This window comes from Kluyveromyces marxianus, chromosome 4 (genome assembly GCF_001417885.1).
Source record: "Kluyveromyces marxianus DMKU3-1042 DNA, complete genome, chromosome 4".
Lineage (NCBI taxonomy): Eukaryota > Fungi > Ascomycota > Saccharomycetes > Saccharomycetales > Saccharomycetaceae > Kluyveromyces > Kluyveromyces marxianus.
The window spans coordinates 1,371,197-1,398,007 of NC_036028.1; the positions used below are offsets into that span (position 1 = coordinate 1,371,197).

The 26,811-nt window shown below is 36.9% G+C and overlaps 14 protein-coding genes across 14 annotated transcripts; 9 read left to right on the forward strand and 5 right to left on the reverse strand.

The window, feature by feature from the left end:
- Window positions 1-660: 660 nt before the first annotated feature.
- On the reverse strand, window positions 661-2,031 carry KIF1C (kinesin family protein; the record flags this gene model as incomplete). Its single annotated transcript, XM_022819941.1, has 1 exon — window positions 661-2,031. One exon carries the CDS (start codon window positions 2,029-2,031, stop codon window positions 661-663), a length of 1,371 nt encoding a protein of 456 aa, XP_022676456.1.
- Window positions 2,032-2,744: 713 nt separating this feature from the next.
- On the forward strand, window positions 2,745-3,863 carry NCS6 (Ncs6p; the record flags this gene model as incomplete). Its single annotated transcript, XM_022819942.1, has 1 exon — window positions 2,745-3,863. The coding sequence occupies one exon, from the start codon at window positions 2,745-2,747 to the stop codon at window positions 3,861-3,863; it is 1,119 nt and encodes a 372-aa protein (XP_022676457.1).
- A 281-nt stretch (window positions 3,864-4,144) lies between these two features.
- Window positions 4,145-6,745, forward strand: ZRG8 (Zrg8p; the record flags this gene model as incomplete). Its single annotated transcript, XM_022819943.1, has 1 exon — window positions 4,145-6,745. The coding sequence occupies one exon, from the start codon at window positions 4,145-4,147 to the stop codon at window positions 6,743-6,745; it is 2,601 nt and encodes an 866-aa protein (XP_022676458.1).
- An 80-nt stretch (window positions 6,746-6,825) lies between these two features.
- Window positions 6,826-9,693, reverse strand: FIR1 (Fir1p; the record flags this gene model as incomplete). The annotated part of the gene is made up of 1 exon (XM_022819944.1): window positions 6,826-9,693. One exon carries the CDS (start codon window positions 9,691-9,693, stop codon window positions 6,826-6,828), a length of 2,868 nt encoding a protein of 955 aa, XP_022676459.1.
- Window positions 9,694-10,847: 1,154 nt separating this feature from the next.
- YPT31 (Rab family GTPase YPT31) lies at window positions 10,848-11,807 on the forward strand (the record flags this gene model as incomplete). The annotated part of the gene is made up of 2 exons (XM_022819945.1): window positions 10,848-10,893; window positions 11,194-11,807. 2 exons carry the CDS (start codon window positions 10,848-10,850, stop codon window positions 11,805-11,807), a joined length of 660 nt encoding a protein of 219 aa, XP_022678476.1.
- A 249-nt stretch (window positions 11,808-12,056) lies between these two features.
- CHZ1 (Chz1p) lies at window positions 12,057-12,551 on the reverse strand (the record flags this gene model as incomplete). The annotated part of the gene is made up of 1 exon (XM_022819946.1): window positions 12,057-12,551. The coding sequence occupies one exon, from the start codon at window positions 12,549-12,551 to the stop codon at window positions 12,057-12,059; it is 495 nt and encodes a 164-aa protein (XP_022676460.1).
- Window positions 12,552-12,992: 441 nt separating this feature from the next.
- Window positions 12,993-13,571, forward strand: SMB1 (mRNA splicing protein SMB1; the record flags this gene model as incomplete). The annotated part of the gene is made up of 1 exon (XM_022819947.1): window positions 12,993-13,571. One exon carries the CDS (start codon window positions 12,993-12,995, stop codon window positions 13,569-13,571), a length of 579 nt encoding a protein of 192 aa, XP_022676461.1.
- A 1,284-nt stretch (window positions 13,572-14,855) lies between these two features.
- Window positions 14,856-15,590, forward strand: MIG3 (putative regulatory protein; the record flags this gene model as incomplete). Its single annotated transcript, XM_022819948.1, has 1 exon — window positions 14,856-15,590. The coding sequence occupies one exon, from the start codon at window positions 14,856-14,858 to the stop codon at window positions 15,588-15,590; it is 735 nt and encodes a 244-aa protein (XP_022676462.1).
- A 421-nt stretch (window positions 15,591-16,011) lies between these two features.
- GAL83 (SNF1 protein kinase subunit beta-3) lies at window positions 16,012-17,505 on the forward strand (the record flags this gene model as incomplete). Its single annotated transcript, XM_022819949.1, has 1 exon — window positions 16,012-17,505. One exon carries the CDS (start codon window positions 16,012-16,014, stop codon window positions 17,503-17,505), a length of 1,494 nt encoding a protein of 497 aa, XP_022676463.1.
- Window positions 17,506-17,744: 239 nt separating this feature from the next.
- PRP43 (DEAH-box ATP-dependent RNA helicase PRP43) lies at window positions 17,745-20,051 on the reverse strand (the record flags this gene model as incomplete). The annotated part of the gene is made up of 1 exon (XM_022819950.1): window positions 17,745-20,051. One exon carries the CDS (start codon window positions 20,049-20,051, stop codon window positions 17,745-17,747), a length of 2,307 nt encoding a protein of 768 aa, XP_022676464.1.
- Window positions 20,052-20,519: 468 nt separating this feature from the next.
- On the forward strand, window positions 20,520-22,178 carry COQ8 (protein kinase COQ8; the record flags this gene model as incomplete). The annotated part of the gene is made up of 1 exon (XM_022819952.1): window positions 20,520-22,178. The coding sequence occupies one exon, from the start codon at window positions 20,520-20,522 to the stop codon at window positions 22,176-22,178; it is 1,659 nt and encodes a 552-aa protein (XP_022676465.1).
- A 121-nt stretch (window positions 22,179-22,299) lies between these two features.
- On the reverse strand, window positions 22,300-22,911 carry KLMA_40621 (La RNA-binding domain-containing protein; the record flags this gene model as incomplete). Its single annotated transcript, XM_022819953.1, has 1 exon — window positions 22,300-22,911. The coding sequence occupies one exon, from the start codon at window positions 22,909-22,911 to the stop codon at window positions 22,300-22,302; it is 612 nt and encodes a 203-aa protein (XP_022676466.1).
- A 624-nt stretch (window positions 22,912-23,535) lies between these two features.
- Window positions 23,536-24,384, forward strand: KLMA_40622 (uncharacterized protein; the record flags this gene model as incomplete). Its single annotated transcript, XM_022819954.1, has 1 exon — window positions 23,536-24,384. One exon carries the CDS (start codon window positions 23,536-23,538, stop codon window positions 24,382-24,384), a length of 849 nt encoding a protein of 282 aa, XP_022676467.1.
- Window positions 24,385-25,364: 980 nt separating this feature from the next.
- KLMA_40623 (delta(12) fatty acid desaturase) lies at window positions 25,365-26,585 on the forward strand (the record flags this gene model as incomplete). Its single annotated transcript, XM_022819955.1, has 1 exon — window positions 25,365-26,585. One exon carries the CDS (start codon window positions 25,365-25,367, stop codon window positions 26,583-26,585), a length of 1,221 nt encoding a protein of 406 aa, XP_022676468.1.
- Window positions 26,586-26,811: the final 226 nt, after the last annotated feature.

Below are 26,811 nucleotides of genomic sequence, written 5' to 3' on the forward strand. Positions count from 1 at the left end.
CGAAAATGTTTTTAAAATAACAAGTGTCAAGTTAAAAGCAGAGCAAAGAGACTGGTGCCAAGGTAGAGTGATATTGAAATAGAATTGACCTATAAGATTTCAGCTGCTCATGTCAAAACGTATGTTCATGTCTTTTTTTTGGTTGTTTTTTGATCACATTTCATTTACTAACTACAATTCCCCTTCGGACAATTAAATCAGCTGTACTAAAAGCTTCGGACATTGTATGTTGAAAGTAACTTCTTTCTTTCGTTTCCAACTAAAATGAAATGCGTAGATATACTAACTGATAAACAAGGATTCCTATACCTATCTTATTTAGTCGGACGAATTAAGAGATGAGATTTTCGAATTGAGTCTAAACGCTACCGCGAATTACCAATTGGAGAGAGAAATCGCTTCTTACATCAAGAAACAACTAGACGTTTCTCAGGGTGAAACATGGCATGTCATTGTCGGTAAGAACTTCGGGTCATACGTCACCCATGAGAAGGGTTATTTCATGTATTTCTACATAGGGCCGCTCGCCTTCCTAGTCTTTAAAACCGCATGAACGTTACGCGAGAGTTAAAAAAGAAAAAAAAAATCAATTACATACATAGTAAATAGTTATAATATACAACATACGTACAAGGTGTTCCATGTAACAATTCTTTTCTTTCATGCGAAGCTTGAAATATCACTATCTAATTGAAGTACAAATTCTGATATATCTGATATTAGTGATTCCAGCCCAAAAACCTTGTTGCTAGATGGATTAGGTTCACGAAGGACGGAAATCACACCTGTCAATGCCCCATATGCAGTTTTTATCTCAGATTTGGATATTTGGTATTCTCTTTGAAGAAGTTTAACTTTTGATATTTCATTTCTAAGCTGATCCTCTAAATAATCGTTTAGTTTATTGATATGATTGAACCGTTCAAGCAATTTTTCATGCGTCTTCCATTGTTCCGACTTAATGTTATACTCAGACTGCAAATTGCTCATCTCTGCTTTTAGATTTTCCAGCTCTTTTCTGTTGGTCGCTGCCGCTTCCATAACAGCTCTCATTTCTTCATTATCGTTTGGTTTTATTTCGTTCATTTTGGCGTTAAGTTTTATCTCTTTAGCTGTAGTAGCATATCTCAACGTTGACATGGTTTCGTCAAGATCTGATGGAGAAATACATGCAATCATGCATGTTTTGGAATTTCCTCCAAGATTTTCCTTTAAAACCCAAGTCAGCAAAGAGTCTCTGTAGGGTGTTATATTCTTTGAATTCTTAGCCAAATGGGAGATACACCTACCGAGTGTACTTAATGATTTGTTGATGTTAGCACCTTCCTTCATTCTTTTTCCATCATCAATTCCAATAGTAGCTTTAGCTCTTTCACTTCCAGCCAAATCCACTAATTTTAAATCACTTTCTCTTACGGAGCCGTCTGGTTCGGTTTGTTTGATAGAAAGTGTGAATATCGCATGAGATCGGCTAGATTGCAAATTCATTCTAGTTGAAGCAACTGATCTTTTTGAGTCACCGGCAGACAAGTAATGCAATATTTCCTCAACTTTGTTAACCCTAAACTTGGTTATTCCTTGTATAAAAGTCTTCTTTTCATTATTTTCGCGTACCCGCGGAGATGTTTCTCCTAGTAAATCGATTAGTTTCTCATTATAAATCTCGAAGTAAGTTATATCCACCGTAGAGATAGTGGATTGATCCAGAGATAGAGCTTCGAATAAGTCATGGCATACTAGTGGAATAATTCCAGGGGTTGTATCAGATCCACGCATGGTATAAGTCTTCCCCGAACCAGTTTGACCATAGGCAAAAATACATGTATTGTATCCCTCCAGAGTATGTAATACATATCTTGAGCATAGTTCTGAGTGGATTTCGTTTTGTGTCGATGATTCATCAAATACATGATCAAAGGTATACGATTTCACAGGATTATCTAACGTTGATATGGTGTTTTTTTCCACTTTGAACTTGGTTGCGCGCTCAATTGGTCGTACACGTACCACAACTTGTACATTCTCATCCATTTTCGATGAATCTTTGAATCTCAGATCAGATTGAAATATTCTCCAACAGTGTTAGGTTATTCCCGTCTGGTTCTTATTGATTTACTTTTTATTAATTTCTACTATCAAAAGGTATTTATGGTTTAGGTCTTATGTTCTTTTTTTAATTGTTAACAGATATAACTATTAGTCCTATGAAAGATATTAGGGGGAAAGAGGTCTTGCCCATTAACACCAGTTATATAACCTATATTTGGCTGTAGTTAATGCTATTAATGTCTAGTTTGCACTAATGGTTTGGGAAATGGGATGCTAAATTGAATTAATTTCTCGTGTAGAAGTTTCTTCAAATTGGTATGCCAAAGAACATTAGGAAGCAAAAATGTTGTAAAAGCAAGATATTCTCAGATAATAGTTAAAAACCCCGAGTAAAATGGAACAAAAGTCTTGAACTAATGATAGCATAATTCAGTCAATTATAGGTTAACTATTAAAGAACAAACCGGGCAGTTTACTTGGTAGCGGTACAGCTCCTATCAATTTCAGTGAATCACACAACTATTTACCCGGACATACGCCATTTATTGAAATTTCTTTTTTGAAAATGCCCAAGCTCATCGGATACTATAGAGATGAAGTTATAAGAGTAAGAAGCTATGAAGAGCATAACTGAAGATTACATATGAAGAACAGGTGTAATAATAAAACAAACAGCAATTAAAGTTCAGAGCGTAATGTTCACTCCTCCTACAGATCCAAAAAAACCAGCAAAAGTCAAGGTTTCACAACTTTGTGAGCTCTGCCATGCCAGAAAGGCAGTAATGAGGAGACCAAAAAATCTACAGAAAATCTGCAAAGAATGTTTCTTCCTTGTATTTGAGACTGAAATCCATAATACTATTGTCTCGAACAATTTATTTCAGAAAGGTGAACGTATAGCTGTTGGGGCTTCTGGAGGTAAAGATTCCACAGTTTTAGCGTACGTATTAAAACTTTTAAATGAGCGCTACAATTATGGAGTGGAAATTGTTCTTTTGAGTATAGATGAAGGTATTGTAGGGTATCGAGACGACTCTTTAGCCACTGTGAAGAGGAATCAAATACAGTATAATTTACCTTTGGAAATTGTCTCCTACAAGGAACTTTATGATTGGACCATGGATGAAATTGTAGCATGTGCTGGTATTAGAAATAGCTGTACTTACTGTGGGGTATTTCGAAGACAAGCACTAGATAGAGGCGCAGAAAAGCTAAATATTCATCATGTGGTGACAGGACACAACGCTGATGATATGGCGGAAACTGTTCTAATGAACATATTACGTGGTGATGTCGCTAGATTAGAGAAATCCACTGCAATTATCACTCAAAGTGCGGGTTCGCCAATCAAAAGATCTAAGCCATTCAAGTACTCATATCAAAAGGAAATTGTTCTTTACGCACACTACAAAAAGCTAGACTACTTTTCGACGGAATGTTCATATGCGCCAGAAGCATTTAGAGGTACAGCAAGAGAACTTATGAAGAATTTGGAAGCCATAAGACCAAGCTGCATAATAGATATAATACACAGTGGAGAAACCCTAAAGCTCAAACCAAAGAAGGTGAAAAGAGCTCCGCCTCCTAAACACATAGAGGTACGGTCCGATGGCTCCGTATCACTACAAAATGAGTTTATAGATGGCAACAGGTGTGAAAGGTGCGGTTATTTATCAAGCAATAGGATCTGCAAGGCCTGTATGCTTTTAGAAGGCCTAGCACAAAATAGAGCAAAGCTCGAGCTTGAAAATTATGCCGAACTTAGTAGTGGTGCCGCAAAGCTTACTAGAACTCTGGAAAAACTAAGCTTCTAATTGTATTGCGTCATCATACATAGTGTATATGTACATACTGTATATCTTGTAGGGAATTTTCAATTGTTTTACTTTTCAACCTCCATAATTTTTCCATCATGCATACGATATAGAAATATCTAGTATGATATTCCAGACATGGAATTTGGAAGGTTGTGGGACACTACTTTTAGAAACGGAAAGACGAATCTGTATGAGAGAAGCACAAGAACACTAGTGTACGTATACAACTAAAAAATACGACAGGCTTGAATGCTGTTGTACACTGTTACAGTTTATCTATGAGATCTTTCATTAAAACCCACCGGCGAGCTTCTTCACTCGATAATAGTCCGAATAAAGCTACACATGAAAGTCCCGAGAGTCGTAGGAATTCGCAAGGCTCATTCGGCACAGAACTTGGGTATCCATCAAGTATAGTACTCAAACAATCCTCGAGTTTCGAACCCCTCCAAAAGCTGACGAACAACAAAATCTTCACCACAAAACTTTTTAGGAAGAGTGCTAGTGGTAAGAACTTATCCGGGAACAACTCTCCACTTCTAAGTAATCAAGAAGCAGACACATTCGTACATTCACATGCCAATATATCCTCCAATTCAGAAGGTATACCGGCCATCAAAGGAACGAGAAAGCATGAATGGGGGGACAATGATGACATGTCTGAATCTGTGATTCTTTTGAACCGGACTTCCATTTCATCTATGTCAGACAGTAACCAAGGTACTCCAGATAATGAGATTGTTAGAATAAAACATTATTCTCCTCAAATTGATCAGAATCCGTCTTTTAACCAAGCTCTGAATGAAGAAACAGCAGATTTACTTGACAAAGACCGTGAAAAAATCAAGGATTTGTCAAGACGTTCTTCGATAAGAAGGAGTCAATCCTTGAAAAAGAAGCAGAATAGGCTTGCTAGAATACATTCTCATGACGACATTTTAAACTTACGAAATCAGAGTTCCTTTAGCACCGATTTATTGGGAAGCAACTTTAGTCCCATACCTGAAAAATCTAGGAATGGCTCGCCGTTACCCAAGTGCGAAATGTCTCCTATGAGGGAATCGTCTTCTGAAAAGTTGCTGTCATTTGTGGCAAAAAAGACCCCAGAGTTATCATTTATCATAGGAGCCAGTACCGAGGGCGATAATGTTAGCCTGGACAACGACACTAGTGAAGGGAGGATTTCTTTCGAAATAAAACCTGAAATATCAAATTTCTGTAGTGAAGATAGGTCCCCTCCAACATCTTGCTCTGTAGGTAGAGATGATAGTAGGATTCAGAAAGAGAATCCACCCTCACAGCATGATAAAGAAGAGGGAGAAGAACAGAAGGAGTATGCTGAAGAGGAAGAAGAAGAGGAAGAAAGAGAGGAAGAAGATGAATCAGACTCATCCTCGAAATTTTCTTTCGAAAATGGTAACGGATTGACTGGAAGGACATCGTCGCTCAAATATTATTCTACAGAGAATACAGAGAATAACGCCCCACAACTATATGTGAATGATATATACGAAAATGATAACTTTGATGACGAAATGAACTACTTTGATTCAAATGAAGATGACTACGAAGATATGGATCATCTCTATGGCGAAGATACTTTAGGACTAGGATTCTCAGAAATGTGTTCTTTATCCGATAATGAAGTTGAAGAAAAAAAACACAACGATACACAACCAGATAATTCTTTACCTTCTTCGGGGTCTTCTTTCAAGGACAAAAAGGTTCAAAACATATCAGAATCTACCTCCAATGATCAAAGAAAGAAAAAAATCCATCAGCCAACTTCTTATGCTGATATATATAACATAACTGATGATGAAGGCTCAGGAAATGAAGGAAAATTGCCAGACAAAGCACCGATTTTGAATGGTGAAAAATATATATCTGAAGATGAGGTAAACTTGGACGAAGAAGAAGAAAAAGAAGCGTTTACAAAAGTAACAGACGCTACAGATGTTCAAAGTGAGAATAAAAGAAGAGATAAAATAAAAGTACCATTAAAATCAAAAACAGTAACCAAATATGCCGATCTGTTTATGTTAAGTGACAATGAAAGATCCACCGACTCAGAGGAAGAGCGCTTTGATGAAGATTATGGAGAACAACCGCTCAAAGAAAATTCAAGCAGAAACAAGCTTTTATATTCAAACCTGAGTCCAGAAGGCTCTATGAGTGTAACGCCTACAAAGCTCAGATCACCAAAAAGATACATGGACGTCTTAAGCCTTAATAACACACCTTACGCATTCAAGACTCCCGAAAGAAAGACAATGTCTTCTCCATTACATCAACCGTTAAAATACCATGGTATCAGTAGTGCATTAGATAACGAAGTTCAAGGGAGCATGAGTACACTGTACTACATCGATGAAGTTGATGAGGATCAGTTCATCGAAAATTCATTAGATTCAGAAGATTATTATCTTGATGAAATCAATGGAATACCGGAGGACTATGAATTTTCAGATACGGAATCAGAACCTGTTCAGACAGTTTCACCATTCCGTCCATTAAATAGGGCCAATTTCGGTGCATTTAGAAGAACACACAGCTACTCAGACAAACCCCAAGGTGTACTGAAAGAAAATACTCCTGTGAAGTACAAATTAGAAATTAAGAACAAGACAGTGACTTTTTTCGATCATAATGCTGTACAGAGGTCTTATTCCGACCCATTTAGTTCGCTTATCTCAACCAACTCAAAAAACTTAGATAAAAACAACGAAGATCAAATATTGGATAATAGAGGGCTTGGCGTCCCTGTTACTCCTAGCAACTCTTTCACGAAACCTTCACCTAACTTCACCCAAAATGCTTCCCTAAGCCCAATCCAAGAATCTACAACATCTTCAGATGCTTCTCCCAGGCCCCTATGAAATTTTCTGTCAAAAATGACTTTGTAATATTACATCACCCCTTAAATAGAATCTAATTAATATAGTACATGCATTACGGATCATCGACGTATTCCTTGGAGCCTTTCCATGTAGCGTTTTTGTTTTTCAAGGTTCATTTCCTTCTGGTGAGCTACTTTGTGTTCGCGAAGAAATTGACTTGGGAGTGGTGGGAGTGATTTCAAATTAGGTATTATGTTTTTTTTTTGCTCCTCCGTGGTAAGTTCGTAAATTAAATCTTTCAGATCTTCTGCTGTCTTCTCGCAAAGATCCACAATCTCGAGAGATTTTCTTTTGGAAATAGCTTTCTTCGAATAAAGTTCTTTGGATATATTTTGAGTGGGTACATCATCATCTAAAACAATGACTTCAACCATTTTGCCATCATGTTCTTCAACTATTGTGAATTCCTTCTGAATGTCCTTTTCAGAGATGTTAGGATCTGATAAATTTCTCCTACGCTCTCCAGGTGAACAGTTGAAATTATCTGTTGGTCTCAGACTATTCTGGGTTAATTTATTCGGATTCTCATATAATTGGCGGTTATCGTAGAGTGGTTTACTTTGAATTTCGATTGCAATTGGATCTGTAAGAGCTGTCGAAACACTTGGATACGAATATTTTGAGAGTTCAGATTCATAAGATGACTGGCTGCTAGTCTTCATAGGATTGGATAACTTTGTAGCCGGATCGAGGAGAGAACCTTTTCTGTTGATAACACCATTGCTATCCGATATCAGTGATGTTGGGATTTTCAGTAAGTCATTATCACTATTCGCGAACGAGTATATAGTAGAAAGTGGTTTTGGTTCACAGATCTCAACCTGCGATTTTAATATTTCATTAGGATTCAAAATGCTTTCTTTATGGACGAAAGGTGTTTGTGTCTTTGTATCATTTAATATAGCCAAGTCTTTTTTATGCTGGGTGCTATTTGAAGATGTGGAATTTTCCTTATCATTAGGCCCCTCCATAACATCAGTCTGTGGAACTATTTCTGAACTGTTGGCGAAACTAAAGTTATCATTGTCACTATAGTCAGATGATGTATTATGAACTGCTTCCACATATTTATTACTTCTACCAGCTGCATCACTACTGAGATTATGAGCAGCTTGTAGCATATGGGTCTCATTCTTGTGGAAATTACTCTCCCGTAAGCTTAATTGACTTGGAGGGCGTAAAGGAGACCTTTTGGGGATATGAGGCGAAGATATGTTAGTAGCCCTCAATGACGGTTCATGAACAGAATTCATTATTTCTGTCATATCAATATCAGTATGAATGCTTCTGGATCTTGTATGGGTATGTCCTTTGATATTAACTCTCTGCCTTAGCTTTTCCCTTCTCTTATCAATATTCGAGTCTAAACGTTCGTTTGTTTTTACAAAATCACTGTCATCCATTTTTATTGATCCTACTGAAGGAAATTTGAAATGCGTATTAAGCTCATTACTTCCATGGTTCTTTGTATTATTGGACTCTTCATAAATATTACTATCTGGTAATCTGTCAAAGAATGCTAAAGTTCCATTTTTGGTACTTGAGCGTGGGATATCGTCAATTTCCGGTATTGTGATTTCCTTAGTCGGAGTTGCCAGTATCTCCAATGCAATTTTACTGACATCATTTATTTCCCTACCATTTAAGGCGGAAGTTTTATTACTGCTGATGTTATGACTACTCTCCCTAACTTTTTTGGATACTGATGTAGAAACATTTTCTTTTTCTATAACTTCTGGATGAATTTCATTAATATCCGTTCTTCCATGTTTTTGCACTGGAGTATCAAGGATGATGTTGTTTTCGAGAATTTTTTTTGGTGTGGCCTTATCTCTGATCTTCGTATCTTCTTGTTCACTCACGACAATGGACGGAAGTGGTTTATCTTTTCTAATAGATTTTTTGGATCCCTGAATATCGTATTTCCTCAGGTTTCTAACTTGTTTTTTCAGGTCAACATTTGCATCACTATCAATACCTAATTTCCTGTCTACGTCATTGCCATCAATGGTGAAAGACAGATTGTTTTCCGCTGATGGAATAGAAATGTCTGTTATTTCATCGTCTTCATCAGAAATAATATCTTTTAGTGAAACATCTGAGTTGTTTGTTGAATTATCTCCTAGGTAAACGGAATACCCTTCTCCATCGAACACTAAACTATTACGTTTTTTGTGTTCGTTTGTGGGTGACAGGTATGGAGGTAGGTGTATTTGCAAAGGTATTGGAACTTCATACTTGTTCATCGGGGAATCAGGTCTGATATACAACTCTGACTGCATATCGTTATCAGGAAATAATATCGGTTTATCCTGTAAATTCAATACATTTCCTGTATTTTGTTTTGGTTTGTAAGTTTCTATTGTTTCCACAATTATTGATTGTAACGAATTAGTTCTTGAATGGGGCCTTCGAGGAGAGCCATTAGGAGTAACATTATGTCCTCCAAATAATTCTTTTGAATTTTGGCTTTGTTGAACAACATGACACTCCCAAAGCTCTTTTGGAACGGGTACATTGACCTTGTTAGAATAGTCAACGAAGGTTGGCAGCTCTTCTTTACTGCTAACTGAAGTAGGATACACTATCTTGTTTGGAGACCCAGATTGGTAAGTATCTGATAATGAATTCCTCTCATTACCTAAATAATGTGCCTGTAACATGTCCTTGCTATTCCTGCAATTTTCTCTTTCACTATAGTATTGTCCATCGACGTTTTGATTGTACTCATCTTCCTCGTATCTACTCTCGGTATCTTCCGAGTCTGATTCTTTTACCGGTAAGGAAAACCTCACCTGTGATTGACTTGTCTTATGGCCTATTTGAAAGGGACTTTTATCCATTGACTGTTGGTATTGATGTTTCAAACAAGAATGTGGTTTCTCCATCGATTGAGATGCTTTCGTTGGTGTGGAATAAACCACCATATCTTATTGTATTCACTGTACTTTTCCCAACAATTATTAATCTTAAAACAATTCTTCTACACACCAAGTCTGGTTCCTATCAGACGTTCTAAAGCCCTCGTATATTTTATGAGAAGCTTCTGTTTGTTAACGCACTTCTACCGACGAACCACTACCAGGTGTTTCGAGAATTACTATTGTGAGAGCAGAAAGTGTCTCTATGCTTAGTATATATCGTTATTATGGTGACTGAAGGCTTTTACCACTTCTTGGTGGAGCATGTATAGGCTAGAAAACAGGCTCCTCCACTAAAACAAAGGTATAAGGTTTAAACATTGTGTGGTTTATGTTCTGCATGAGGTTACAACATGGTCGGCTTTCGATATGTTTACATTTTTCTCAATTTGGAATGATATATTACATAATCAACACCATTCATTTGTGGTATATTATTAGAAGACTTTTTCGGTAATGTATGAAGGAAAAAAGGCTACCAGTACAGCTAGTTAGGGTAATGGCAGAAATTGAAGGTGGCTCATCTGGAGCAAGACGTGTATGTTAGACGATCGTCCATATTGGCAGCCAATGCCCTATAATGTGCTTTTCGAGTATCTGAGGGGCTTTCTAGCACTGGCGATTTCAAGGGCACGTGACTGAATAATTGTTATAGAATAATACAAGTTGCTTCGAATATCTAATGTGATATCACCTGATAGTAAATAAAACTGCATGCTAGGAAGCACTATATAACCAGTAGTATAAATTTACACATAAGCTGGATATACAAATACGCAGCGTTGGGTAATAACTCTTGTTAACTACTGCAGTGTAGACCTTGGTAAAAATCATTGAAGATTTATACTATACCAACGAACGAAAAACAAAAAATACGAATCTTTTGAGTTTTCATTTTAAAAATATGATATCCCCATCCTGTCAATAAATATTGTGGTTGTAGTTTACAAGTTTTATCCCTTAAGGTACTATCTATAAATCCGAGTGTTACATAGTCTCTCAAATATTGCAGTTGTGATCCATATCTACCCAGGACAACCTGAAAGTTTGAACAAAATAGTGCTAGAACAAAAGATAACACGAGAAAAAAAGCAGACTGAATTGGAACTAGAACCAAAATAGATCAGCTCTTCTAATATACCTATAACTACTCTACGAAGATGCAAGGAGAGGATTACGGATACGACTACGACTACTTGTTCAAGAGTATGTTCAACACATTTTCCTTTAAGCTTCTGAATATGAATTGGATCAAGAGGGGATGATAATCAAAAATACATATTCTCATCAATAGAATGTGGAAATAAGACAAGAAGTGTGGGGAAACTATGAATGAGCTTTACTTATACTACCTTTTCTATAACTGTTCCATTATCCACTCTTTATCCGAAAACTCTATTCAAGGCCATTATTTGATGCATATTTACTAACAGCTCTATTCTATGATATGAACCACCTAGAAGTTGTGGTTCCTATCTTTGAGAATACAAATTTCTTTCTCTATAGTTGTACTCATCGGAGATTCAGGTGTTGGTAAGTCAAACCTTCTTTCGAGATTTACAGCAAATGAGTTCAATCTTGACTCAAAGACTACGATCGGCGTTGAATTCGCTACAAGGACTATCGAAGTGGAAGGAAAAAAAATAAAGGCTCAAATTTGGGATACCGCAGGTCAGGAACGTTACCGTGCAATTACAACAGCGTACTATAGAGCTGCTGTTGGTGCTTTAATAGTGTACGATATTACAAAGTCTAGCTCCTATGAAAATTGTAACCACTGGTTGGCCGAATTAAAGCAAAACGCCGATGAGAACGTTGCTGTTGGACTTATTGGTAACAAATCTGATTTAGATCATAAGCGTGCAGTTCCTACTGATGAAGCTAGAAACTATGCACAAGAAAACCAACTACTTTTCACAGAAACTAGTGCGTTGAATGCTGATAATGTCGACGAAGCTTTTAGAGCTTTAATCACCGCTATCTACCAAATGATCTGCAAAAATCAACTGGATTTGAATGACACTTCCGGAAACAACGCAAATGCACCAAAAGGACCTACTATCTCGTTGACTCCTGCTCCAAATGAAAAACACAAGAAAAGCTCCAACAACTGTTGTTAAAATGAAATCAATTAACTACAGTTTTTTACAAACCCGTAACTATTATATCCATCCAAAGTCCATATATAGTTCCTAATGAACAAACCAAATCTGCTCCATATCATACTATATTTTAATTGATTTCTATCTGTTACAATATATACAGCTTGCCAACATTAAACTTATTTATGTTGACAGCCATACATTTTCTACTAAAAAAGTTACAAACTTGGAACCTTGAGAATAAACTGCATATACCTGTAATTTTATCTACTTTTTTTCAATAGCGGATTCCTGGAATTCATCATCCTCATCATCCTCATCACCTTCACCTTCATCTTTGGAGCCGTTGGTGTTTTTACTCAATTCTTCTGCAGTCTTCTTGTAGTCAATGATTTTACCACGTGTTCTTCTACCTGTAGTTATGATATTTGAAGTGTCTATTTCTGAGAGATCATCCTCTTCTTCCTCTTCTTTATACATCAATTGGTCTAGCTTTTCATCATCTATATCACTTTCGCTATCCTCATCCTTTTTGGCCGATGAGGAGGATTCTTTGTCTTCTTTAGCTATCTTCTCGTCTATGTCGTCGTAGTTTCTTCTTCTTTTGTGTTTCTTCACTTTCTTTCCTGACTCTTCGTCAGCATTTTCACTTACATCCTTTAAAGGCCTTTTATCTTGAGCATGTTCCTTTGTTGAAGATAGCTCCTCCACAGCAACTTGAGAATTTACTTCTTCCTTCACTTCCTTGTTTTCCTCAGACATATTCAAATTCTGGCTATATATAGATAAGTTCACCCTCAGCTATCGTAATGCTAAGTTCTAATGTAGTATTTGAATATTCAATTGTAACATGTACTTAAAAAAAAACCAACAATGAAATACATTTTGCCTTCCTTAACCTCTAGTAAATATGTCGTTACTCTCATTTGAGTTGTTCATCTCTGGAATTTCATATAGAAAAAGAAAGAAAGAAAGACAAATCCTATCAATCACGTGACTATATTTACATCATGATAGAAGACATGCAGTTTAACAAATTTTAAACGTTAAAATAACAGTGTGCCAATAAATCTTGGTTGAATAAGAACAAAAAAGTTCTTCATTAACATACCACGATATAATACCGAGCGGATATAACTGATTATCTCTTTGAAAAAGAATAATCTTTCATTACCATAGTGTTTGAGCGTAATTGAAGCAAATATGTCACTAGTTGAAGTGAAAAAGAAGGAGACCAGGTTATCAGACCTCATTGATTATAGGATACGAGTAACAACGCATGATGGCAGAGTATACATTGGACGACTTATGGCATTCGATGCCTACATGAATCTTGTAATGAGTGATTGTATAGAAGAAAAGGTTAGTCATAAGCATATCAAACAGGTACAAAAAAGCGGAGGAGACTTGTCTACGAATATTCAATTAGAGACAAGAACTTTTGGTTTAATGATACTTCGTGGGGAGCATGTTTTAAGCACTTCTGTCGAATCACCTCCTCTATTGTCAAAGCAAGAACGGATTAAACTGGAAAAAAAGAACACAAAGAAACTAAGCAATCAGAAGAAGGCTCGCAAAGGAACGGGCAGTGACAATGGCGCAAATAAGAACAAAAATGGCAACAATAATAGCAATACTAGCACAGAAAGTTCAAATAAAGTGAACAAACCTGCTCATAAACGACTAAATACCGAGGTAAAGAACGGTAGCAGATTCAATCCAAACTCTCAAGTCCGCCCTAGTAGGTTCCAAGCGCCACCTGGTTTCAAAAAGAGGACGTAACAGACACGAATTTCTCTTTAATACCATACCCTACTACTAGTATGCTGGTGTTTAGTATATTCATTCACAGTTAATATCTATATGTGGTATATATCAGTGTGTAAATCGATATATTGAAAATCTTACTACCCTTTTAATGAGTGTGATTCTAAAAGCCAACCCTAGGTTTTCCTTGTATTCAGTAAACTAGCATACGGTATTATTTTGGGAACAGCCACTCACTTTGGAATAGCTACCCCGTGTCAGCTGATCGTAATGTTATTTGAAAGCCTGTTCAATACGTTAAACGAACGTCTTTGAGTTACGACCCGATGCAAGATTAAAAGGAAAGCTAAATTGTCTTTCTCTACTAAACCCAATGGTAGCCGTTAGCTAGCATGTCCGTACAACCAGACTCCAGGTGTAATAATAACACTGTTTCTTGCACTGGTTTATCTGTTTGCCTGCAGTGGACTCTAGCACTCCCTTCTTGAGTATATGCCGAGCAGAAGAGATTGTCCGCACTAATATACTCGTATGACTACATAATGCTTGTTGAAGCATACCAGCAAACACACCCCCACCATTGCCAGCTCGTGCAAGCATAATATTTGAAAAAGGAAAACAGAAAACAAAAGAAACTCCACAAGAAGAAGAAAGGAGAAACTTCTTCTCCGCCTCCATAGATTAAGTCGTTATGTCCGGAAAAACCCCATCCACGTTGGTTTTTCCGGTTGCTTGCTAGCTTCCACTTTTTGTGTTCTGCGAAGAGTTACTGTGTATTGATGACCGGAAAAACTTTTTTCTGGAGAATCGTTCAGGAATTTCTGCGCAAAAAAAAAAAACTTACTACATGGGTTTTGTTAAAAAGTGGGTACTGCTGAAACTACTATTCGTGCTGGAGTTAGAGCTCTACTCATTTTACACCGTGTAGGACTAGCAAGCGTAATCTGAATACCTTAGAAAACACCGTAGAGGCGGAATCTCCAGTTATGTATAATTTAATAGATGATGTACTTAATATTATTATGGGAGGTATTGGCTATTATATATAAAGATAGGTCTGAATCATAATCCTGGGGGTAGCGAGTATTTGTCTTACGTATGGAGCCTACGATTTTCTATAGATAATTAGAAAAATGGCTTCACTCAAAACTTTTTTCTTTCTAGTGGGTTTTCCAGTTTTAGGATAGTAGTATACTACTACTGATACTTCTCCTAAAAACACGTTATTTATCGCGTGCTGAGCAGATAAAGAAAGAACCACCGTCAACTTTGTGAACGTAATTGAAAGACAATAAGAATATGGCACCATCCAACTCTAATTCACCTGGCGATAGGCCATACCAATGTGAAATGTGCGGAAACAGATTCCATAGGTTAGAACACAAAACAAGACATATACGAACACATACAGGTGAAAAGCCTTTTGCATGCGCCATCCCGGGCTGCAGTAAAAGTTTCAGTCGAAACGATGAACTAAAAAGACATACAAAGACACATTTTAAGCCAAGGACAAGAAAGACAAGGTCTTCCAAGACGCAGTCGAAGTCAACTAGCCATGTAAATCTTTCTCAGTTGACTGACTCCACAAGTGATAAAATATCTCTTCCACAACCTATATTACCTACGCTGATACCAGATAACTATACGGGACCAACAATGGTACCAGTACCCTATCACTTGCAGAAATCTATATATCTGGATGTTGAAAAACAAGTCAACCTAGCTCCTATCTCCCAGAACTCTAGCACAAGCTCTTTGAACACTATATTCACAGAAAGTAGCGATATTGGATCTTCAAGAGTAAGCAGCCTAACAAATTCACCAAACCTGAGTTCCTCTTCACTTCATGAGGACCATTACCTCCGGACGAGTTCTAGTAAGAATCTTCTCACAGCATTAAGCTCTTTACAAGGAATGACCCCAATAAGAAAAATAAACTCATTTCAGGACCTCTCTTGTTCACAGGATAACTTGGCTGGAAGAAGAAGCGACAGTTGTATATCAATTTCATCATTGCTTAATCCGGAAAACTAAATCAAGATGCGAAATGACACTTCTTCCCAACCTTTTTTGCTTCTTAGTAATTTACTTATGCTTATACGAATACCCCTACATCTAAGTAGAAAAACAAACTTTATAGAAATTCTTTACTTAGTCGGAAACTTTTATTAATCGGAAGGGCTTCGAAGCAAGCACTCTTACTCTTTATCGTATTTGATGTGGGATATCTTTTAGCATTTTTGGTTAGGTAAAAGCACGTGACACAAACCCCTCTTTCTTACGAAAACAGGCTAATATATCAAAAGTTTTAGAAAATTTAAAAGCTAAACCTCACCCTAGAGTAGAATTGAAGCTTGCAAAGTTCTTTTATCAATGTATTGTTTAGATTCAGATATATCTGTATATTATATTCAGATCAGAACTCCACGGTGGATATAAGACAATTTTTATCTTAATGGGGAATTTACCCAGCAATTCAAGTAGACCTCACCAGAAGCATTCACCAGTTATGTCTCAAAACATTAAAGATGTGTCAATGATTGACATCAATGAAGCTTTAAACGACAACCAAGGAGATGCATCTTCTCCCACGGATGATCCATCAAGTAATTCCACAAATATAACACAATCGATGTCACAAATGAATATAGATGATGGCAGTTCTTTGGCCCCACCTTTAAGTTCAAGGAAGTCAACATTAATATTTAACGACGACTTTGATGAACTTTCGAACAGCCATAAACATATTGAACATCAGATCAACTCCGATGATGGAGGGGTCATAACTGGGAATGATGATGAAGATGATGATCAAGCTGAGGAAGTCGAAGTGGTTGATAATATCATGGTTGGCCAATCTGATGGCTCAGGTTCTTCACTGTCTGCAACATCTACCACGCCCAATATTGATCAGGAGGAGGGCAATCGTCAAAGTTCTTCATACTCAGGTAACACGCAGGCTCCTCTTGAAAATAAAACCCAAGGAGTTTCATATCGTAATGTTAATCAGTCGCAAAGCCCAGTTACAAACAATTCTAAATCCCAAGGTCCCCAAGACCACAGGCCAGTTATGGTACCAGTGGAAATTGTTTGGAAACAAGGTGGTTCTAAAGTCTATGTTACAGGGTCTTTTACCAGTTGGCGTAAAATGATTGGTCTTGTTCCTGTTAATGGCAAACCTGGCGTTTACCATATCAAGTTACAATTACCTCCTGGTACTCATAGGTTCAGATTTATTGTAGATAATGAACTTCGTTTCAGCGACTTTTTGCCAACTGCCACAGACCAAATGGGAAATTTTGTTAACTACCTTGAAATTGTTCCTCCCGTAGCTAACCAAGAAATGACTAATTACGATATTGATGCCCAGAATCAAAATAATCAACAAAGTCAATTCGATCAACAGCAATCTTCCTTAAACAATGCCACTTCGCCATTACAACCTTTGCAAAGCCAATCTCCTCAGCCTCTTCTGGGACGAAAACCATCCCAGAGTAAGGATGGAAAACTAAGCGCTAGATCGCAACTTGCTCTACATATCGAAGAGGACCCAGATGACATGGGTAACGGCTATACTCGTTTTAGAGAAGAACAGCAATTAAAACAAGAATACGAATATACCCAAGATATTCCTGCTGTATTCACAGATCCCTCTGTCATGGAACAATATTATCTGACTCTAGATCAGCAGCAAAATAATCAACAGAATATGTCTTGGTTAACTCCACCACAACTTCCTCCACAATTAGAAAATGTTATTCTTAATAATTACAACAAAAATGCAGAATCAGGCAGTGAGAATAATTCTGGAGCGTTACCCATTCCAAATCATGTTGTTCTTAATCATCTAGCGACATCTTCTATCAAACACAATACCTTATGTGTAGCAAGTATCGTTAGGTACAAGAGGAAATATGCTACTCAAATCCTTTATGCACCACTTCAGTAGATGATTATAATACTCTAAAACATTCTGTAATATGGCCCTGTACTTGTTACAAATATTACCCCTGCATTTACAGAATATATTGCTAGCAATGTAGAATTAATCCTAACTTAAGCAACTTATTTCCCGAACTACTGATTTGCATTGAACTCTTTAGGTATTTCTTAAGATGATGATTTTGTTATTACATCCGTCTATTTTATTGTACAAACATATATACATGGAAATATATACGTGCTTAATTATTTTTTCGACTTCTTGGATTTTCCGGACTTGGACTTCCTTTCCTTATTTAGTTCTTCCATCTTGTCAACCTTTTGCTTTATCCTCTCTAATGAAAGTTTAATATCACCCTTTTGGAAATGATCAAGGTTATAATAAGCTGGTGCAACCTCAAGTAACCATTCTGGTCTCACTGATGTAACGGTCCTAATATAGTTCTTTGAAGTGAGGACAAATTCATTATAAACTACCCATTCAGCGTCATGTCCTAAAACTGTAGAAGGATGGATTAGTACATCCTGATTATCTTTAACTGTAATATACCCTTTACCACCAGACCTCTTCTTTGCCACTTGCATGAAGAATCCTGCTGCAAGAGCTTTCCTGATATTGTCGAAATATTTAGGAGAATTGTAGTCGGACGTATTCAATTCCAAGTTATAACGTGTCATCAATCTTTCTAATTGATTACGGATATTGTCAGCGGCAGATAAAGATCTATAGTTTAAGAAATTGTCACGACACCACTTGTTAATGCCGTATTCGTACGCTTCATCTGATTTGAAAGCATGGTAAACATTCAACAATGTCAAATGGTCACCATCCGGATGTGCGAAGGCACTCTTTATATCATCAGCGCGCTTTTTATCTTTTGAAGGACGAATGAAAACACTTGGAACCGACAACATAGCGACAATAGTTAAAATCTCTTCTGAACATGAAAATTCTGGTGAGCCAATCAACATGACAGCAAGCATAGGATCAAGCGGGAATTGTGAAGCTAATCTACCTAAAGGTGTTAGATTACCATCATCATCTAGACAAGCCAAAAAGTTCAATTCTTCAAGTGCTCTCATCATTGTTTCTGGAGCTGGCGGATCCATGAAATCGAAATGAACCAAATCATCAATACCTAACTTCTTTAACTCCAAAACAGTAGAAGAAAGATTACTACGTAAAATTTCTGGGTATGACTGTTCGATCAACTCTTTCTTAAACGCTTCTTCTGTGTAAAGTCTGAAACACTTACCTGGTCTGGTACGACCAGCTCTACCAGCTCTTTGTTGAGCAGAAGCTTTAGAAATTGGGGAAACCAAAAGAGATTCCACTCTTATTCTTGGGTTGTAAACCTTTTGCTTCGAGAAACCAGGATCAACAACGTACACAATACCGTCAATAGTCAAAGATGTTTCCGCAATGTTAGTTGATACGATAACCTTTCTTCCTGGTCTACCATTATGAGATTCAGGAGCTGGTTCGAAGATACGTTGTTGCTGATGTGGTGGCAAAGAACCATACAAAGGATAAACAGACAATGGTCCACAACCTTGTTCTCTTATTAATTGATCCCCTTCTAGTGAGATCTTTCTTACGGCGTCTTCAATTTCATCTTCACCAGTCAAAAACAATAGCACATCACCTTTTTCTTCCGTTGCATGAATTTGCAATACTGTTCTTATAGCACTGTCTAAATAGTCCCTTTGAAATTCTGGTGTGTAATAGATCTCAACTGGGTGTGTTCTACCTGGAACGGCCAATAAGGGAGCTTTATTGAAATACTTTTGGAACTTTTCTGCATCCAAGGTAGCAGACATAATGATAATTTTCAAATCAGGTCTACGTTGAACAACTTGTTTAAGAAGACCCATCAAGATATCAGTAGCTAGGGTACGTTCGTGTGCTTCATCTAAAATAATACAGGAGTAACGCTTCAAATCATGGTCTTCCATGGCCTCTCTTAATAACATACCATCAGTCATATACTTGAGAATAGTCTTATTGGAAGTTTTATTTTCAAATCTTATGGAGTAACCAACCTCTTCCCCTAGCTTTACATCCATTTCTTCTGCAACTCTCTGTGCAACAGACATAGCGGCAACCCTACGTGGTTGTGTACAAGCAACTTGAGTATTCCTTAAATGTGGCATTTCGTCAAATAACACAAATTGAGGAATTTGAGTGGTCTTACCAGAACCAGTTTCACCCACAAACACCATGATTTGGTTTTCTTGATAAATTTTCAAGAATTCAGCTCTTTGAGCGTGCACTGGCAAGTCTCTTCTAACTTTTAAGATTCCATAGTACTTTTCAGAATATGGGTTTCCGGTAAACGGATTCACAGAGGCATTCTCTAATTTCTCAGCTTCTTCTGCAGTAGTTTGATGGCGAACCATGCCGGAAAATTCACCAGCATCATGATGAACTAGTGGTTCTTCAAAAACTAATGGATGTTCCTTGCTGCGTTGTTCAGCAATTTCGGCAGCATGTTCTGGAATTGAAGTTTCGACAGCAGAAACATGCTCGTTAGACAACTTTCTTTTACCCATGGTGTCAATCTTCAAAACCTTCTACTTGAGTGTTCAGCCACTTTCACGAGAAACTTTTGTTCTATGTCTGGTAAAACCACAATTAAATGACCGATCGTTATGCTGTCCGTAGCTTGTAAGAGATGAGATGAGCGATGAGCTTGTTTTTTTGTCCATATTAAAATTTTCTAAAAAGAAACGGTAGAATTTATATTTTATGTTTTTGAGATATTGAATACCCGGATATCGTTTAGTAGTGTATTCTTTCTAAACACGCTTGGGGATTGCATGTTTTTCCTATGTACGAAAACCTTTGATACTAGGTTACACGCTATTAATTCAGACAATCTAGTCGCACCAGCACTTGCTTCTAAGCAATCATCTGTAAAGACCTTCAAAAACTAAAAAAATTGAATTATAAATAGGCTCTTTCATTCAATCGACCGCAATTGAGAGAACAAAGTTAAAAACAGGAATTCGAAGTTAGTTATGTCTAGAAAAGGGCTTTACCACGCCGTTTGCCTATCTGACTCTATATGTGGTACCTTAAAAGGATCAGCATCCATTGGGAAAGAATCATTTGAAAATTGGGTGAGAAGCTCTACTTTAACCAGACCCGTTTTATCAAGATTCCAATGGTTTTACGATGAGAAATGGGAGGAAGCCAAACGACTATCCAATGCCTCCCGGAGAAAAAACGAGGGCCCCAAGAATGTACCACTGGGACCTAAGACTGATTCAAAAATGACCAAAAAGCATATCAGACATTACTCCACTTATCAGAAGTCAATGAATAAAAGTCCGACTAATAACCCTGAAAAGAAGGAGCCTCATATACTAGAAAGTTCGGAGGTACCATCTTCTCGTATCTCCCGGCTTTTTCACTATGGCCACCTCGCAGCTAGTGTTGGTATTTCCGCTGCTTCTCAAAGTATCACTCAAATGGGGAGTGGCCAGAATTCAAATTTCAAAGACTTATTGTTGTCAGATGCAAATGTGGAAAGGATAGTAAATAAGTTTTCGAAGATGAGAGGTGCTGCCTTAAAACTAGGACAATTGATGTCCTTTCAAGATGAGAAAGTATTACCACCACAATTATATACCATCCTTTCTAGGGTACAGAATAGTGCTAATTATATGCCTCCAAGGCAGTTGAATAGGTTAATGGCGAAAGAATTGGGAAATTCATGGGAAAAAAAATTTAAAAGTTTCAACAAAACGCCGATTGCTGCTGCTAGTATTGGCCAAGTTCACTATGCTTCTTTACCTAATGGCGATGAGGTTGTTGTTAAAGTTCAATATCCAGGTGTAAAGGACTCCATTGATAGTGATTTAAGCAACCTTCTTATGTTATTAACTGCGTCTAGCCTTTTACCAAAAGGCTTATTCTTAGATAAAACAATCGACAATGCTAGAAAAGAATTAAAATGGGAGTGTGACTACCATAGGGAGTCATCAGCAATTAAAAAGTTTGGAGCTCTTTTAAAAGATGATCCTGTTTTTTCAGTTCCAAAAGTTTATGATGAATATACCACGGAAAATATCATAACAATGGAAAGGATGAATGGCACAGAAATAACAAAACTTCCTGAATCTACGACGCAGGAAGTAAAAGACTTTATCTGCAGCAACATTTTGAGACTCTGTTTACAGGAAATTGCAGAATTCAAATATATGCAAACGGATCCAAATTGGGCTAATTTTTTATACAACCCTTCAACAAAAAAGATAGAGCTATTAGATTTTGGCGCAAGCAGGGGATTCCCAGAATCTTTCATCAATAAATATCGTAAAATGCTAACTAACGCCACCAAAAATGACTACAAAGGTGTAACGGAGGCATCAATTGAGTTAGGATACTTGTCAGGATTAGAATCACAAGCTATGATTGATGCCCACGTTAAATCGATGATGACTTTGGGTGAGCCATTTTCCGGAAATGTTGAAGATAGCTTTGACTTCTCAAAGCAGACCGTAACTGATAGGGTGAGGTCTAAAATAAGACTCATGTTGAATGAAAGGCTTTGCCCACCTCCTGAAGAAACATATTCTTTACATAGAAAGTTCAGTGGCGTTTTTCTTCTTTGCTCCAAAATGGGAGCAAGAATACAATGCGCAAAACTCTTTCAGGAGCACTTTGCCTTATAAATAGGCTTTTGTTTTACTCATTAACCATTAGACTTTCAATGTTAATACATTTTCTAATGATCGAACTGTATATAGTAATTATATTTCCAAAAATAGTTTGTGAAAGGACGAAGAGATAATATCAGAGCACCCACCTTTTCCATGACTTTCTTAACCTCACCGTATCATTAAACAATTCAAAAACCTCTGGTTCGGACAATTTTAGTGCATTCTTTACTACTTTCGATCTTTGTTCCAACAAAGGTAACTTATTTAGGATTTTTTTGATGCGTGGAAAGTTTGAAAAAATACTGATTGCTATGAACCCTTTACTATTCATCAAAGATCTCAAGTATATGTCTCGAAGGAGATTTTCTTTGGAAAAATAATATAACATTTGTTCATTAACTTCCTCTATCTCCTTAATAATCCGTGCAAGGGGACATAATTCATATGTTGTGACAATTTGAAACTGACTATATGGTTCTATAGGAGTAACCATTTGCCGAATTGGAGAAAATGCATTATAGTCAACGGTTGTTAGATATGGGCCTTCAATAGGTTTGAGAGTATTTCCTTTATGAAGTTTTGAATTTTCAAAATCACTATCAAAAGACTCAGGACTGCTTATTTCAAAGTCCTCGAATAATGATTCTAAAGGTGTCAAATATTTATGACCAGAACTCTCCTTAGCCCGGAGTATTGAAGTTGTTTGGTTAAACTCATAAAAATCTCTTTCACGGAAATTTGCCATTGTAGGTCAAATGGGGCTTCTGGGATTTTCAAACATGAACATCGTCAAATGCCAAAATTTTAATAGTGAAGGTAAAAATCAGCTAATAACGGTAAAACATTTCACCATATTGCTTATATTCTAACATATGATACAACGTACTCAAATTTCTGTCATCTTCTTAAAATTATGTGGTTCAAAAAAATAATAAATGTCCTTAGACACAAAAAGACGTCTTGATGTAGCAGCAAAGGATCCTTGTCGCCTTTTATAATCACGTGATCGCTATACAGAATGAGGATTATGCGTATCTGACCATTATACTGCATAAAACCAATAATTTTGATACGATTCCGCGTACAATTTTTTTTTTTTTTTTTTTTTAATTTTCTTCAGTGCTCTCTACTCACATGGTGACGAATCTTGAATTTGACACTTTTTTTTATTGACTCATTCTTTTCTCTTTTTCTTTTTCTTGCCAATAATGAGTAACCTTACCCAGTATTACTCATAGCGAGAACGGAATAACTGTCTGGTAGAACTTCACAACAGCCAAGACTAGTTTATAAATACAGTTGCTTAATTGTCACTGTGTTTGGGATTCGAACTCGATAAGACAAGGAAGAACAAGTTCATCAAACAAAAATGAATAGATCATCGATTATAATTCAACTCAGAGAGAATAAGCAATTTAGTTTTGAAAACCCGGAAAAACTCACCATGATTAAATTAGTGGGTCATATTTCTCCTTTAAACCAAACATTGTTAAACAAGATTATTGCTGAAATGGTCCAATCGTTTTTAAAAGCAACACTCGAATTTAATGAAGAACTCTTAGAAGGTTTCATGTATCCAAGAGGAATATACTCTCTGCTGCATAAATACAACCATGAAAACCCGGATAAATCTGAAGCCCATGACTTTAAAGTGCATGATTTAGGCCATGCACAAATCCTAGATATAATAAACATTAGGAGAGTGATACTTAAAACACAGCATGCGTTACTGAACGTAGAAGATAGAGATTTTGCATTAGTCATTCAAAACCTGTGCAAAAAACTGGAATTTCTAGTGTACGAATTATTAAGGAACCTAAGCATCTATATAGAGGTTCCTAGATGCTCGAAATTATACAAAGTGATACTGACCGAACAACTTCCGAACTTCCAGGAGTTTTTTTCGGCTTACAAACAACTAAATTTAATTACAAACGCTCTACTGGAGACTGCTATGAAAACTGGACAAGATAACAGCAAGTACTTCGAGATGGATATTTCGTTATCGGAAGCTGTAACCAAATTCATAAAATCTAACGACAAATGGTTGTTGAACATGTTAATAAACTCTAATGGCTTTTGCGAGTATCAAAGTTCTCAAATAAGTGTGAACCCAGAAAGTCCACTTTCGCCGATCAAAATGGTACGCTCAGCATCCTTCAAGAAATTTAATCAAGAAAGAAAGAATCGCCTTCGGTTATTTCACAGATCTCTTTAATTTTTCAGGCAAGAAGAAGTTACTTACGATGATTCCAAAACGCGCATTCACGTCTACGACGTATCAAATTGTCAATGGATATATAGTTCAGTGACACCAAAGTAAAATTTGGAAGAACTTTATATAAACATAAACACCCACTGTTTAGTTTCTAGGCTGTTTTAACCCAATTTATCTTCATCTCTATGGATACACATTACAACTCCGCGCTACTTATTCTCTTTTTTTTTTTTTTGAATCATTGTCACGACCAACTTTACTTTTTTTATCTCTTACACGTCTTTCGTTTCTCACATATTTCGTATGCTGTCTATGCGCTCGAAAACAATTCTATTGTTTATGATTGAGAAGGAAGGCGGCATTATATTTCTTTTTTTAGGTTTTTTTTTAGTTTTAGCCTTATTTTCCGCCAAAATTTTTTTTCCTCGAGAATACAACGGGAAGGCCATGAGATGGACAAAAAAAAAGGAATGGTGAAAAATTTGTGATGCTTTAATGGTTAAAGATTTCCTGGAGAGGCGTTCAACCCGCTCTTCCTCAGAGAAGCACACACAAAGGTAATCTTTAATGATGTTTTCTTTTCAGAAGAGTGTTCAAATTATTATTAAGATTCTTGCCTGAATGTGATACACGCCCGTGGTGTTTTTCTTATTATACTACCTTGCCTTGCAACTGTGTACACTTAAATTCTAGTGGTACAACCATATATGCTCAGGGAGCAAATCATAGCGTTTTCACAGCGATAAAAACTTAAAAAAACAACTACTAATTTAATATTGAGAGTATTACATCTGTAGTTTCTTTTGAAATTTGTCTGTTTTTTCATTCCAAACAGTATTCATATATAATAAATCACAACAAAGAAAGCTAGACATCTGTCAATTCTTCTCCTGCCTGGATACTTCACCTTATCAATTAAGTCGGTACTTCTGAAGTATTTTTTTGGAAGCCATAAAGTATCAGATACCACAGAAACAGTCATGAGTGAAAGTACAACTGTGGAACGCCATTCAAACGGCACCACCACTGTGACATCCACTAAAACAGCAGTCGATACAAATGGTAATGTCTTTAAGGTACCAGACTACTCTATTAAGGACATTTTAGGCGCGATCCCTAAGGAATGTTACAATAGGAGCACGCTTTGGTCTTTGCACTATGTTGTTAGAGATGTTATCGCGATTTGTATCATCGGATACGTCGGTACCAACTATATTCCAGTGTGGTTCCCAAACAGCGCTTTGTTGAGATTTGCAGCCTATATGGTTCAATCATATTTGATTGGTTTGTTTGGTTTTGGTTTATGGATTCTAGCTCACGAGTGTGGTCATGGTGCTTTCTCAGATTCACGTTTGATCAATGATACCGTGGGATGGGTATTGCACTCATGGTGGATGGTTCCATACTTCTCATGGAAATTCTCTCATTCCAAACACCACAAAGCTACTGGGCATATGACTAGGGATATGGTCTTTGTTCCTTACACCAAAAAGGAATACTTGGAAGTAAAGGGCAAATCAAAGTTAAAGGAAATAACGGAGGAAGCTCCTATTGTTACTCTTTTGACATTGATCGCACAACAAATCGGTGGTTTGCAATTGTACTTGGCAACCAACGCTACTGGTCAATCATATCCAGGCGTTCCTAAATTTTTCAAATCTCACTACTGGCCAACGTCTCCAGTCTTTGACGCCAAAGATTTCTGGTACATTATTCTAAGTGACATCGGTATCATTTCCACTCTTTCAATTAATTATCTATGGGCCAAATCTTATGGTTCTCATGTCATGCTAATCAACTGGTTTGTTCCATGGTTATGGGTTAACCATTGGTTAGTTTTTGTTACCTTTTTACAGCACACTGATCCAACAATGCCGCATTACGACTCCAACGAATGGTCTTTTGCTAAGGGTGCCGCAGCAACCATTGATAGAAACTTTGGCTTTGTTGGCCAACATATCTTCCACGATATCATCGAAACTCATGTTTTGCACCACTACTGCTCGAGAATTCCTTTCTACAATGCTCGTGTAGCCACTGAAGCCATCAAAAAAGTTATGGGCGAACACTACCGTTACGAAGGAGAGAACATGTGGTTGTCTCTCTGGAAGGTAGCCAGATCTTGTCAATTTGTTGATGGTGACAATGGTGTTCTAATGTTCAGGAACACCAACGGAATTGGTCAACCTTGCGAAGAATAAATGGCCCCTATAACCCAAAAGCAGCCGTTGTATTATTCTCCGATTAAAAGAACAACTCGTACTCTAACCAAGAAAGAATCGGTTTTTCAAACAGAAAAAACAACTGCTAAAGCAGCGTAAGATCTGTAAAATTATATTCGTACGATTTTAATTTTATTTTCGGCGAAAAATATTGTAATATGTTACACTATATTTATCCTACCCGTTTTACCAATATTCACAGTAA